The sequence below is a fragment of the Hippocampus comes genome, unplaced genomic scaffold (genome assembly GCF_001891065.2).
Source record: "Hippocampus comes isolate QL1 unplaced genomic scaffold, H_comes_QL1_v1.1 scaffold57, whole genome shotgun sequence".
In the NCBI taxonomy this organism is placed as follows: domain Eukaryota; kingdom Metazoa; phylum Chordata; class Actinopteri; order Syngnathiformes; family Syngnathidae; genus Hippocampus; species Hippocampus comes.
This window is the reverse complement of record NW_017805039.1, coordinates 2,992,114-3,006,367: the sequence shown is the minus strand read 5'-3', so window position 1 is coordinate 3,006,367 and position 14,254 is coordinate 2,992,114. Positions and strand designations below refer to the sequence as shown.

The following is a 14,254-nucleotide window of genomic DNA, read 5'->3' as shown; positions in this document are numbered from 1 at the left end:
AACTTTCCAAAGACCTTTGTTTTTTACTCATTTTGCTAGCTCCTGGGTTTCATTTTAGCGGTAACCTATCACGTGACTGAAAAGCGTGCCTTCACCTGTGACATATTGTAGATGGATGTAACAGAGGAGCTGGTAATTTTTCAAATAAAACATCTTTCAGATTCCGAAATGAATAAAACTGAAGTCATGTAAGTTATGTATTCTTTCTGTACGGCCCGGTACCAAATGACCCACGGACCGGTACCGGTCCGCGGCCCGGGAGTTGGGGACCTCTGCTTTAGTAGAAGATCTCGAAGGAGGTAGGCTAACTGTTAGCTTATTATTTAACCATAATAACATTTTAAAAGAGCAAAACTCAAATATATGGTAAAAAGAAAGAAAAAAAAAACCAATACATATACTTTCATGTGTAGTATCAACCTTGGGTGTTGTTTTCTTTCCAGTGCAGAATTATTATTTTTTTCCGAGTGCACCTCCAGCAGGGACAAGGACAATCAGTTCAAAGGATGTTTGTGAGCTTCACCATCTGCTTCATTGTCCAAAACAAGGGCATGCTATCTCTTGGATTGTTTTGTAGTCCTTTTTTTGTGGTAGGTAAAGAATGCTGGGACAGATACCCTGTTTAAGAAAAACAGCATTACAGTAATGCGAATAGTTGGGGCAATTGTATACAATTTCATAGATGTTGATTACCGTTACCTGCACAATGTGATGAATAGTTAATATCAGAAGGCTTTTGCTACAAGATACTTGCCAGCAAGTCAAGCTTCTTGGTTCATCACAAAAGAAGCGAGTGCTGAGACCCACTTTGCTTCAGTGCGGCATTTTTTTTTTTTTGGGTGGGGGTATGCGCTGTCATTCAGGCCCTTTTTCTTCAATTTTTTTTTTTTTTTGCACCAGCAGTCTGGCAGATAGTGAGCAATTTGTCAAGCTGTTTTTTTTTTTGTTTTTTTTTTTTTTTTTGTTTTGTTTTTTTTTGTTTTTTACCCACAGGTACAGATGACGACTGACAGAACCCTTTCTACGGAAGAAATACTTTGGCCGTTCATGAAAATTTACATATTTTCTCAAAATTTCCCAATGGTCACTTCACCCCTGGCTGTAAGCAAATAATTCTATTCGTTAAGGGTGTGCATTTCTCCAACAAAGCTGATTCGATATGGTTTTTGATATGTCGGGTGCAAAATAATTCAGACGTGGTTCAATTGGAAAGTGAAACAATTGGATTCAGTTCAACTCAGTGGCACTACGATTCAATTTGGTACTGTTCAGTTCGAGAGGGTATAATGCACTTCCTTTTTTTTAGCAGTCAACATGACTGAAAGATGATGTTAAGGAAGTCGCAATTCATGTAAAGTAAATCAAATCATCTATAAGCGTATAAATCATATATTGTATATCATTTTTGATTGATGCAAACTATTCAATCATACAAAGACAATTTTAAAACAAATGAGATTAAGTAGACCATTAACTGATTCAAAGCCTTGCTCAGGGTCCTTGTGGTCATTTGAAAATGTTCACATTATGCAAATGCACCAACTTGACACGCAGCATAAATATTACAACTCTAGGCTCAAAAAAATGAAAATACTACAAATTGGGGATAACTTTTTGGTGGAGTCAGACTGAACTTTTTGGTGGGGTCAGACTGGAGCTAAAAGTCCCATGTGTGGAGGTATGGACACAAGAGTGCTACCTGGAGCGAGAGTGGTTGCCCAGCTGGTACATGTGTGGGTTGTACTGGGCCATCATGGTGATTGTATCGCATTGTTGGCCAATGATGAGTCGAGCCTGTTGCTCCGTAGCATTTCGCAAGTTGATGCCGTTGAACTGAAGAAGGAAAGGTGAAATTCAGTATTATTGGCCCACACTCGACAGGTCAACGATGAGGTAAGGTCGACCGTTGCAATCGGATGACAAAGCTGTTTGTGTTTTTACCTCCAGTAACTGGTCTCCGTACTCCAGTCCTGCCTGGTGGGCGATGCTACCTCCGGTAACTTTGGAGACAAAGATGCCACCGTTCTCCCCGCTCACGATAGAGATGCCCAGAGGCTCGGCGCCTTTGTGTACGATGACGTTGCGGGGTTCCTCCAGGTAAGGCCTGCAAGGAAAGAGTCAAGTTTCTAAACTATTGAATGACGGAAAAAAAGGAGCAGGATTTCACAGTGGTTCATGCCGTTTTCTTCAAGAAATTCCCAAATAGCGTATTTCCTCAAACAGTGAAACATACCGTAGCTGACCACACCCTGCACTTGTCACCAGCCAATCACAGGGCAAGAAGACAAACAAGCATTTACACTCGAACTGCAAATAATGATTACTGTATAGGAATAATTGATTCATCTGTTAGTTCAATTATTTTGTCAATTAATCTGTGACTTGGAAATTTTTTTTACATCCGTATCTTTTTTACCAAAAATATGACAGGCAGTAAATGCGCACATAAAGACATCATGAGTCAGTTACTGGATTGGTTCATAACATGTCAGAAAATATGTGGTTATAACCTTTGTATTAAAGAGATTTAATATTATGTAAACATATTGCTATTTTCCACAAATAATGACAATTACAGAGCATCTGTATGTTTTTTATGGAGCAAAATATTTTTTTAAGATCACTTAGATCAAATTTAAGGGCTCTTGTGCACTAAATATGCCCATTACTGTGGTTATGGGATGAATATTTCAATATATCTTATCCCCCAGAAGAAAAAAAAACAGACTATAAAACTTTTGTTGTTTGCTGACACACTTTCTCTTTAACCTGCACCATCAACTTAAGCTTTACAGATGTCGGCTGTGTAACTGGAGCCACACAATGACATCTTTTTTTTTTCTTCCCCTTGGAAGAAAAAAAAGGAGGCATCTAACTAGTGATATCTCATTTTGTTTAGGTGGACAACAGACACGGCGATAAATTGCCGTATGGTGGCTAGTAAAGTGGATGTCACTATTTGAGGAAAATTGCCTGTTTTCCTTTAAGATGTGATTGTCAGTTTCCATTTATTTACCAAGAGGAATCCCGAAAGGCTTAGAGAGTGGTGTGTGAGTGTGCAATGCTTTCACATGAATTGACATGAACTTTGCGTGTCTTCATGACAAGTCGACATTGGGCATGGCACAAAATTCCATGATGGGAGATCAGAGGGATGAAGTAGCAGCCAGAGACACAGGCCAAACCAAGTGGTGTACAAACACGGCCAAGCCCAAAAGCTCAAGGTTGAGTAATACTAATAATGCCGTTGCGTAACATACACAGTGCAGACTAGAGGATCACTAGGCTTCCGGCCGATATACACACATGCATATTGACCATGTGGACGTCACATGCAAAATCTGAGAGGAATTTCCCCCACGTGGAGGGGACAAGTGCAGACAGGACCAACAAATGAATAGTTACATACAGTGGTGCCTTGAATTAGGAATTTAGTTTATTCCCTGACCACACTTGTAACTCAAAACACGCATCTCAAATCCTCTTTTCCGATCTGAATGAATGCAAACGCAATTAATCTGCGCCAGTAGCCCACAGGGGCCTCACAGTATTATACTACATAAAAAGTGTCATATCATAATTCAATACAATGTAAAAAATTAAGCGGTGCATCATTATAATTCAATGTGCATCGTGCTGCTCATTTTTGTCTGCACAACTTGGCCACCTGGGGCCAGTATAATATAGAGAAGTATGATATGAAGATTAAATGATGAACAATTTTTTGCAGAGAATAAAGACTATATGCCTGTGTTGTTCTCTGTTCAGTCTCCATGTGTTGCTCCTGCTTGTGTTTAAGTATGCTAATAACATCTGCGGCGTTTAGCATTGTATGTTTTAAAGTCAGCTTCAACCTGGGGATGGCAGTGAACATCATGAAGTAGGCTTTTTTTTTTTAAATAACTGTTTCCGATCTAAAATAAAATAAAATAAACTAGATACAAAATTACGGCTAATGGTTCATACCTCAAAAAACGCGGTCATTTATAGGTCAAGGTACCACTGTATATTCAAACCAAGCGTATATAACTAGGGGCCTCCTCTCGTGGCGTGCTAATGCAGCATGCAGGCGACTAGCAATCTAAAAATTGTAGCGTTCCCTTTGGGGTAAAATGCACCACCACATCTACTTTTGCATTCCATATGGTGCATAGGATTTTCTGCCTCTGTCCGTGGCATCTGCCTAATAGCAGATAAGCAGGCGAACGATGGGGGCTCGGGAAGCAGGAACAGGGGGTGGCGGGTTGGGAGGCGGACAGTGCCTGGCGTCGCGACGCCAGCAGCGCCCTGAGGCAGAACGAACCTGAGGCTCCTGAGAGAGGAGAACCTCGGCCTCACAGCCAGAGGAATCCTTAGAAAAGATCGGTTACGGTAAAGAAATCTGGAAACGTGAAGTGAGGTGGAGAACCGGGAGGCAGATAAAAGAGGAGGACACACACACACACATCATAGTGAGACAGTGACACACGTGATCGCTGAAGGCTGCTGTCGTGCAAAATGAGAACACCAATGTTTCAGGACGGAAGAGAAGCAAGTGATAAGCACAGGAGAGAGCCATTCTTAATGTCGCTGAGGGGGCGCAGTGGCACTGACAGTGATGAACCGGGTGCTTGGCAACACCTTTGGAGTCTTTAAGGAGCATCTCTGAGGCAAGCGTTAGAGATGATCCTTATTATCACGCTCTCCATCATTCATCCTGCGACATCTTTTTTTTTTTTTTTTTACTCAGTGCAGTCCCACAACAGCGAGAGCTCTAATCAACTTGACAGCAGAGTCAAAAACATCAAGAAGCATTAGAGTAGTGCAGACATGCCATCCAGAAAGGAATTGACAGAGGCGCGCCTTCGTACCTGTCCTTCCTGCGCTCGCCGATCGGCACCGGGCTGACAGAGATGCGAGGTAAAGTGGAAATGGACCCTTGCGATTGGTTGCTGGCATAGGACGACGTCTCCAGGTTGAGCGGTGACTGCGGTGGCGTGATGAGGCTGGGGCTGCTGCACTCTGAATGCGAGAGGGACCCTGCGTGCGTGGAAAAAGCACACGGGAGGTTAGAGGAGGAACATTGACACCTTGCATGCAGACACACTGCACAAGACAGACAAGTGTGATCACGGCTGTCAAGTCACGCAAACCGAGAGTCACTGAATCCCCCCCCCCCAAAAAAACACTTCAACAAAATACTGACTTTCGAAGCTGACTTTGGGTGAGATGCGTAAAAAGCCTCATGGTTCTTTTCTTAAAGTGTATTATTAACTCATTCAGTACCAGCCAATTCCGGACCAAGTCTGAAAAGACATTTAAAAACGTCTTTGGGAATGAATGAGTTAAAGATGTATTCAGTTTATCTGAAAGTATTTTAATGCTTGAATGTGCTGCTTTACTCGTGAGGGCCATACCTCTGTCCGAGCCCAGCATAGAGCGAGGATAGCGGGGAGTGGAAGGGATCTTGATCCTTTCTGCCCGGTACTGGACATTATTAGAAGAACCTGCAGTCAAAGTAAGATGGCAGAGGATTGAATGGGGGTGACGCCCGAAAACAAAGCGAGACAAGGGAGTGTGTGACTTTGCACGTGCGTGCGTGCGTGCGTGCCAGACTGACCGAGTCGTGCGCTGGAGGGCAGTGAGTGTGTACCGTGTGACGCCCGGCTGCTGCGGGACGACGAGGACTCGGGGTAGTCGCCGCCCCGCTTCTGCTGGCTAAGATCCAGGCTCAAACGACCCTGATGTTGAGGGCTGGCAAAGGAAGAGAGGGGAATAAGCCTTCGGAAATGAAATTATGCATACAATGCTTCTACAGTCTTATGAATATGCAAGATATTTCACAGTTAATTAAATTGATGAGATGACCCGAATGGCCACTGTAAAACATTAAAGCGAACCAACGCTAAGTGAATTTAATTATATGCTTTCGCCCCATGGGGAACAGACTCATTTGAAACTATTAGTCATGAGGAGAAAGCAAAGAGGGAAGACTGAGAAGCAGACTTGCTCTAAGAGTCGCTCGAACACAATAACTGTGTCCTAATCCGGTAGCTGCCTTTGATGACCGATGACATCGAAAAGGCACGTGAAGGCTGCCCACTAAAGAGACCTTGCCCCCCCCGGTGTTGTTTTTCAAGCATCTTTTGCCAGTACATGATTGCTTATCTGCATCCCAGAGAGCACAAATATAAAATTGGACCAATGAGGCCCCAACTTCCCCGAGATGAAGATATCTGACATCTCAAATAAGTGGTGGCACTTGGCATTCTTCATGACAGGAGGATGCCAATGAACTATGATCGAAATGTATTTACTGATTATACGAGACATTAGAATTCGTCACACAAGCTGTTGTACATGATCATTGCTATGATTACAGAATGCAATATCACACCGCATGGGGGGAAAACAGAAACTAGATGTAGGAGCCCCATATTTCATTTATGACCCTTATACCTCCAATCACTCCAAGGGGCAGTGTTTAATTGTTTACTGACCTGTGGGCGGGTGACCAGGCAGTTTACAATTGGGGTTAACACTAGTTCACCGATATGATTGATTATGGGGGGAAGCAAGCCGTTTGACGGTGCTTTGTACTTGGGCGGTTTTGTTGTGGATAATGCTAAGTTTTGTGACTATAAACTATAGTGGACAAAGTATAATTGCCATTTTAGACTTTAAACCACCAACTTCCGAGTAGTCTTGATTTCATAAGAAACATTTAAAAATGGAGCCAATAACCGAAGCTTTGGGTTGAACAGCACCTCAAAATCTTCATCATGTTAAAACACGCAACATTAGTCATGCCAACACGTAGCCACCTAGCACGGTGTTGTCAGGGCAATGTTGGCAATTTTTCTTCCACTCACGCTGAAGCTACTGCATAAGGCGGGACAGAGACCCTGAATTTGGGAGACAGAAACAGAAAGTGTCGGTATCAGATCACCTGGTGGGCGCATGCTGGTGACATATCTGGGAGGCGACGGACGGACAGTTGCTGGTATGAACGCGATGGCTGCGCACTGTGTACACGGGATTCCTCATCACGGCTGTCACGGCGGGGCACGGAGAGAGACCCCGGTGGGCCGAATCTGCCAAGAGAACAGATGCCGTGTCAAGAAGAGAAAAGAGGAGGCTGAGTGAGTTTGAGAGACTCACTGGGAGGGAGGCTCCCGTTATAGACGGTGGGCACAAAGCCGACGCTGTGCCGATGGGAGCGGCTCGGGGAGGCGCGCAGCATGTCCCGTGGCTCCGGTGAATGCTCCTCATTCGAGTAGCTCTGTGACAGATGACAGGAACCGGTTAGTTTTCCTCCCTTTTGGATAGAAAACACCATTAAGCACTGGGAAGGAGCCCCAAAGGCAAAAAAAAAAGACAGCATGCCATTATGGTACTTTAAAATAAACGTTTATCTCCACTACAAAAGCTTTTGTGCTCCAGGGCCTGTCTACTTCTTGGCTTCCTGGTTGTCTGAGCCTGGGGGAGTGAGTCAGCTCCCAGGCTGGGTGGCTGGTGTCAGTGCAGTACTATCGATCACTCTGACATCCTGGCTCAAAAGGTAAAGTCCTCTGGCGAAACTCAGAAGGGCCCGTAAATTCTCAGGTGGTCGGGGGAAATAAAATGCAGGCATTGGCCTACTGGGAGGATGAGAAATATGTCTCTATTTTGAGGGCCTACATCCCTAAACGACACAGTGTCTCTTAAATAAACCACAATGATCTATCAGAGGAAGGAAGCATGATTTGGACAAAAACGATTTGGTAGTCAGGGCTGTCTTGTAATTCACTTAACAGACTGACCTGAAACGCAGGAAGGGTGATGGTCTGTGGAGTCATCCTGCGGCGAAGGGCAGGGGCGGATTTCGGACGCGGCCTTTTCAGTTCAGGCTCTTCGCCTCGAGTTCGCCCGATGTCCTCCTCGCACGATTTCCTCGAGGTCAGTACTTTGCCGTCCAGGAAGTAGTGGTTGCCATTTCTGTCTCTCTCCCGCTCGCCCATCGCCGTGGAGACGACGGCGTCACCTTTGCCGTCGGACGTGATGGTGCAGTCGGACGCGGAGCTGCTCTGATGTTTGTGTTTGAACTTGAAAGAGTCGCTACGGGTGGGGGGTGTCGGCGGGGTCGGGGTGGGAGTGGAGGACGAGGAGAGGGAGTCCGTCTTTGAGGCCTGGGGAGAATGTGACGTCGCGGCGACGGCAGCCACCGCCGCTATCTGATTGGCTGCCATGTACTCCAGTTTAGAGGAGGGTGTCTCGGGGCGTTTGAAGGTGTCCGGGTCGAAGATGGTCTTCCTCTGCTTGGGGGATTTATAGATGGAGAGCTGCGCCGCTGCTGGGACCGGGTTGCTGTTATCCGGCGCGACTGACATGCCTCCCACCACCATTTTGGGCCACGTTCCTCCACTGTGCTTCCTGTCCTGAGTCACCTCCATGGTGAGGCAGTCAGGTGCGGAGACGGGGTCGAACGGCAAGGAGGACGGCGCCTTCGAATAGGGACAGCACTCTTGAAAGGCGCTGGGGCCGTAGCGGCCGGTGCCCAGGTCAGACGCTGGACGCAGGCTTGTGACGTGAAGAGAACCCGTGGAGAATGGTTTGCCCAATTCCCCGTAAAGCTCATCGGGTTCCCCTCGTTGCTTCCTCCTCTCACCGGAGATGCCGCTTCTTCCACTGCTCGCCATGTCGGGGCAGAAAATGTCCGTCTGAGTCGAGCTGTTGTGTTTGAGGTTGCGGCTGTTCCGGGAATGGATCTCAGACAGGTGAATGCGTCCGTTAGACTTCTCAGATGAATCACGCAGACTCTCAAAGATGTTTTGGCCGGATGTACTGTGAGGAAAGAACTATGAGGCAGAAAAATGAACATTAATTTAACAACCATTGACAATACTGTGACTTATATGACCAAATGATTTTTATTGCTTCATTTCAAGGAAACAAATGTTAACATCCTATAAAAGCACAGCAAACAACAACCTGATAGAAAGACTTTGATGCCAAATACATTGGATGGATCAGATTCTAATTAAACTTGTTTTGCCATCAAAGATTCCTGCAAAATCGTACACGATTTTGTTTTTGAAGCGCGTTACAAATGGTGTAGATTCAATGAAGATGAAGGCCGGAGCTGAGAGTCGAACCCAAAATGTCCTTTCTGGGAGGCAGAGATGTTAAACACTGCCTGAATAGAAATTCTAACAAATGAGAGGTAGGTAATTCCTGGATGGACATAAAAAGTTCAAGCTGTCGTTTCATTGCCCATGTCTCAAAACATCAACAGTGGAAGCCACAATTAAAATGAATGAACACCAATTAACAATGAAAGCTCAAATGGAAGATTGTGCTTTTTACTAGACCCACTTACTCAACTGCTATGTAGGGCAAGAAAAAAAAAGTAGGAAGAAAGTTCTTTGAAGGTTTTAGGGAAAGAAGCTGAAAAGAAGCTCAGAGAGGCAAGTGTTTGGCCTACCTTCATGAGAGAGAGGCTGAGAGAGTCCCTGCAGTTCCTCAGCAAGGCCTCGCACTCTGTCACAGACTTGTTATCCAGAGCGATGCCGTTTATCTGTGGAGAGGAGATGACAGAAATAAGGACAGGTCCTTCGTCATTAAGGCGGTTGCACTTTTTGGGCTGATATTCCCTGTCAGGTGCGCGCTTTGTTGTCAATGGCAGTGCGGTTGGAAGAGATGCAATGCAGGTGACAAAGCAACGCCCGGGGGCTTGAAAGGCATGTAAATCTGTCAGCGGCGGTTGGGGGGAAATGTAGGCCAGCACTTTTCAGTGTGTAGGGCCATCACGCCGCAATCTTTCCATTACTATCACAATGCAATCAACTTGAGAGGGATTGTTGAAATAGACGGTCACAGATAAGAAATGGCGAGGGCGGATGTCATACTGAGCTCAGATTAAAGTGGGTCTGAACAAGGAGATGAAGACATTTTATCAGGCAGTGAAAGTATCTCCTGCTTCCGGGCATTAAGGTTTGACGACACGCTCTCCGTCGCTGAATCTTTTCACAAACAAAAATTACTAGAAACTTTGTACACAGGAGAGTTTCAACCGTGGGTACGGAACCAATTAAACTCAGGGCACCACTGCATTTATTTTCTTATTAGGGCTACTGTATTTCCTGAATATCCTTCTACAAAGTAAACTGTGAGCACGTCCACCTGGGGTTTAAAAGTACTACACTAGTTTCATTATATGTGAAATAATTTGTTCAATTGTTTACGAGGCAAAGCTACATTCTTGACATGCTCTCATATGTCGTTTGAACGGGTACCTACTAGAGCTAGGTGATGATTTTGTTGAAGGAAGAATTCCCTTAAATTCACACAAAATGCCACTTTATCTAAGTTGTGTGTTTTGGGATGGAAAAAAAAGCCTGGATTAGAAAGCTCAGAGGAACCTGAGTGAGACGTGGTGTGATAGATGTGACAGGCAGCGTATTCTTCAAAAATATATACATAAATAAGACAGAGTGCGGATTTGTGAAAAGTTTGTGCGTGACTCACAGCGATCAGTCTGTCTCCAACAGTGAGTGTGCCCTCTCTGGCTGCAGGACTGCCCTGGACCACGGCGGTGACGAACACGCCGTTCTCCAGACCGATTCCGCTGTCTACATCACAGAGATGATAATAATAATAGCAAGTAAGTTCTCATGGAATCAAGAGTGTGAACGTTACTTTTATACTTTTGATACTTTTAAACTGTCTCTGACTAGTCAATGCCATTTGAAAGTAATGAGTTGTATTGCGTGCAAGTCAGAAGATTGGTACGACATTGAAAGAGACGCAAGGCGTAAACTGATGATTTTTGAGAATTGTTTTCAAATCAAAACTATCGACAACCATTTCTACTCGAGACTTCTAACATGGCGTGGAGTAAACAACATCAGGAAACAAGAACAATAGATTAGCCTCCAGATACCTTTGTGCCCCATGAGGTTGATGTGAACGGGAGTAAGCAGCCTTCCCCCAAGAGACTTTCTCCTTCGTACCACCATGTTGATGAGTCCCCCGACGTTGAGGACCGCCTTCATTACCTGCTTCCTGTCCTTGTTGGTCAGGTCGATATCGTTTATCTTCAGTAGCCAGTCGTTCACCCTGGAAGTGCAAAACAAATAAAAAAAAAAAAAAAAAATAATGAAGACTTATAGGGGGTCAACAGGGGGCTCCCCCATATGAGCGCGCTCACCTCATCATTCCATCTGCAATAACCTGCTTCCTGTCCTTGTTGGTCAGGTCGATATCGTTTATCTTCAGTAGCCAGTCGTTCACCCTGGAAGTGCAAAACAAATAAAAAAAAAAAATAAAAATAATGATGAAGTCTTAGAGGGAGTCAACAGGGAGCTCCCAGATATGAGCGCGCTCACCTTAACCTTCCATCTGCAATACTTCCTTTGTCTACCCGCGTCACAAATATTCCACAGTCTCCCGGTAAATATGGATCATTTACCCCCTCGGCGATATCAAATCCAAGCGCCTTCAAGTCCATGTCATCCTGTAAATCAGTAAATCTGCTCAACTGTCATACAAATAAAGATCCAAGTTAAACACTGTACATTACAACTGCAATCAAGTCAAAGCACTCATCCTTTCACGAAGCTTGAACACACTAAATTGAGAGCGCATTGGAAGGTGTTTTGCGAAACGATACCGTCACACAGTGGGATTTTATAGGAATCATAAAGGAGCAAAGGCATCTTGAACTTGGTCGCTTCTTCGTCAGTATGAAGCATTTCAACAACTGTATGATCATCATGGATTTTGAATATGGGTTAATTGATATTCAATAAATTTGAAAAAAAGGCACACTCAGTTTCCGTCATACTGAGGGTTTTTCATTTGTTTTAAATTCATGGTCAAGAAGTGTTTTTCATTCTGACGTTTAAATATATAAGTTACGACTTTACAACTGCATTAATAACTGTTAGTGGTAGAATACCGTATAGCGCATTCTAAATTGAACGGGGTTACGTCACTGCGCCAATAATGGTCCACTACCGTAAACCGCCAACCCTGTGAATTGTATTCAATAATGAAAATAGCCTTTGAATCGATTCCGACCAGGGCGCTGCACTTACCCTGTCCTTCTCAAACTCCACCACTTCAGTTTCCCACTCAAGGGAGTCGGTGTCGATGGCCGAGTCGTGAGAGCTGTGGGCCATGAGCTGACAAAAGCGGGCCTCCTTCTCCAGTTGCCCCTCCATTTTTTCCCTTTATGAACCAACACAGACATAGGTCAGCCACTGGAGATGAAAATAGCCATCGGCTATATTTTTGGGCGTGTATTACTGTGCACGTAATTACATTCCAAATGAATGGAGGCATGCAGCAATTTTTTTGTGGAAATGGCTTTGTGGTCTAGGGAATTATACTCATAAATCCTAAAATATGCTTTCTGAGGGATGTCTTCAGGGTATCTGTGACCTTAAAACACCAAATTGCAAACTGTGCTTTGGCTAGTGTCTGTTATTCCCACTACAGGCAGCAGAGGGAGCTTTTATGTGCCATATGGGCTCACACAGAAAGAGGACAAACGCAATACTGTCAACTAACTGCTGTGTTTCAGGATTAAAATTTTAATCCTGGCATGTGGAAATTCTGCCAGACAAATGAGTGAGACCTCTCCCATCATCGTCTCTGAAGGCACAATATTACATCTTACACCCAACCACACGCAGCAGAGCGCAACAGAGGCTTTTACATACAACAAATGTAGTCGTGGGGCAGGCTGTGTACTCGCTCACAAGGAGGATTTTCCTCGGGTTGTTGAGTTTATTATCTTTTCCAATGTATTCCTGATAAGTGATTACAAGAACAAAAAAACAAAACAAAAAAAAAACTAACTTCATCTCTTTGAGCTCTCGCAAAGCATCATTCTTCTGCTTCCTCATGTCATCCAGATTTCGCAGCGCGTCTGCGAGATCGCTGACTGCCCGGTCTCGCTCCCGACGCAGGTTGTCGCACAGCGTCCTGTGGATGCAGAAAAGGGTGATCGTCTAACCTCTGGTTAGCATTCATAACAACTCGTAGGTGACAGCGGACGCACCTGATGCTCTCCCTCTCCGCCACGATTTTGTCCCGCTCTTGGAAGGCCCAGTCCCGTCGACATTTGGCCACCTCAGTCTCCTGTGTGGCCTCCTTCAGCTCTTGGGACATGGCCTCATACTGTTTCCTCAGCATCTCAATCTCCTTGTTGGCCCGCTCCATGTCAAGTGTGGCCGAGTCTTGTTTCTGCATGAGTGCATTTAATTAGCAGGCCATATGTCATATTCCTTGTTGACATCTTCGGTTTTTGGTAAACAAGCATTGACATTTGGTACAGCCTGAGCGATTTAATGAGGTCCAAAATAAGAGCTGTCTCAAAATATGGCTTTTACAGTGACAATCGTGCTAATTTATCAATCGAATATGTCAAAAATGATTCAGTGTCGGTTTTATTGTTTGTGGCTGGTGACATTTAAGAAAATGTCTTTATGCCAAAACAACTGATTTCAATTTATAACAAGAGAGAGAGAGAAATAAAATCCCCCCCTCCAAATCCAATGGCTGAAATGAGATCTAGTGAGAATAAAAAAAATCCAGGTGTGTTAAACTCATTATGGGCTACATCAGTTATATTATGTGCATCAGATATGATTATGAAATCCACGATGTCTGATCACCTTCACTAAAAAGCCTCAAATCATTCATCCAATCCAAGGTTAAAGTTCAAATGTAACCGGGTGGGTTGGGGGTGGGAATCTCATGGGGTGACAGCAGTGCAATCTAAATCGGCTTAACGGTCAATGCAGTGACATAGTCATGTAATCCTCAGCCTGATAGCTCACAGAAAACCAAAAGATTTTTAGAATACATCTAACCTTTGACTTGGTTACTCAGGTGTGGCAGCGCAGGGCCGACTTACCTGTCGGGCCTGATAGTACTCCCGAAGGAGCTGATCCCTTTGAATGATGGCCTCGGTCCTCTCCTTGCGGGCCACGTCACGCTCCTCCCGGACCATCTCAATGTCCTTGCAGGCCTGGCTCAGCTCTTTCTGAGCCTCGGCTTTGTCCTTCACCTCGTGGCAGTACTTCTCCAACAGCTCGTTCCTCTCGCAGATGGCCCTGTCGCGGTCCACCAGCGACGAGTTCAACTCCTGCGGTGGGGAATGAGGAAAAAGTAAAGCATTTAAACTCTGAGTCATTGACAGATTGAGCCAAAGAATCCACGCTGGCGCAGTTCCAGCATGTTCAGAAACATTCGTCAAAGAGGAGTCAGAGTGAAACATCATTTTTTT

The 14,254-nt window shown here is 44.7% G+C and overlaps 1 protein-coding gene across 4 annotated transcripts in view; it reads right to left on the bottom strand.

The window, feature by feature from the left end:
* Nucleotides 1-14,254, bottom strand: part of dlg5a (discs, large homolog 5a (Drosophila)) — a 56,730-nt gene that overhangs the window by 8,256 nt on the left and 34,220 nt on the right. Inside the window, exons 8-24 of one of the 4 annotated variants that reach the window (XM_019864058.1) lie at nt 13,883-14,113; nt 13,025-13,209; nt 12,823-12,948; nt 12,057-12,189; nt 11,346-11,473; nt 11,191-11,251; nt 10,901-11,015; nt 10,486-10,589; nt 9,443-9,535; nt 7,782-8,816; nt 7,141-7,297; nt 6,929-7,073; nt 5,600-5,733; nt 5,397-5,486; nt 4,851-5,019; nt 1,942-2,104; nt 1,700-1,833 (exon numbers count right to left, since the gene is read on the bottom strand). In XM_019864058.1, the coding sequence (XP_019719617.1) occupies nt 1,700-1,833; nt 1,942-2,104; nt 4,851-5,019; nt 5,397-5,486; nt 5,600-5,733; nt 6,929-7,073; nt 7,141-7,297; nt 7,782-8,816; nt 9,443-9,535; nt 10,486-10,589; nt 10,901-11,015; nt 11,191-11,251; nt 11,346-11,473; nt 12,057-12,189; nt 12,823-12,948; nt 13,025-13,209; nt 13,883-14,113 (3,203 nt within the window). Of the gene's footprint in view, nt 1-1,699; nt 1,834-1,941; nt 2,105-4,850; nt 5,020-5,396; nt 5,487-5,599; nt 5,734-6,928; nt 7,074-7,140; nt 7,298-7,781; nt 8,817-9,442; nt 9,536-10,485; nt 10,590-10,900; nt 11,077-11,190; nt 11,252-11,345; nt 11,474-12,056; nt 12,190-12,822; nt 12,949-13,024; nt 13,210-13,882; nt 14,114-14,254 lie in introns of all 4 variants that reach the window. The other 3 variants (XM_019864057.1, XM_019864059.1, XM_019864061.1) reach the window with 3 other exon arrangements.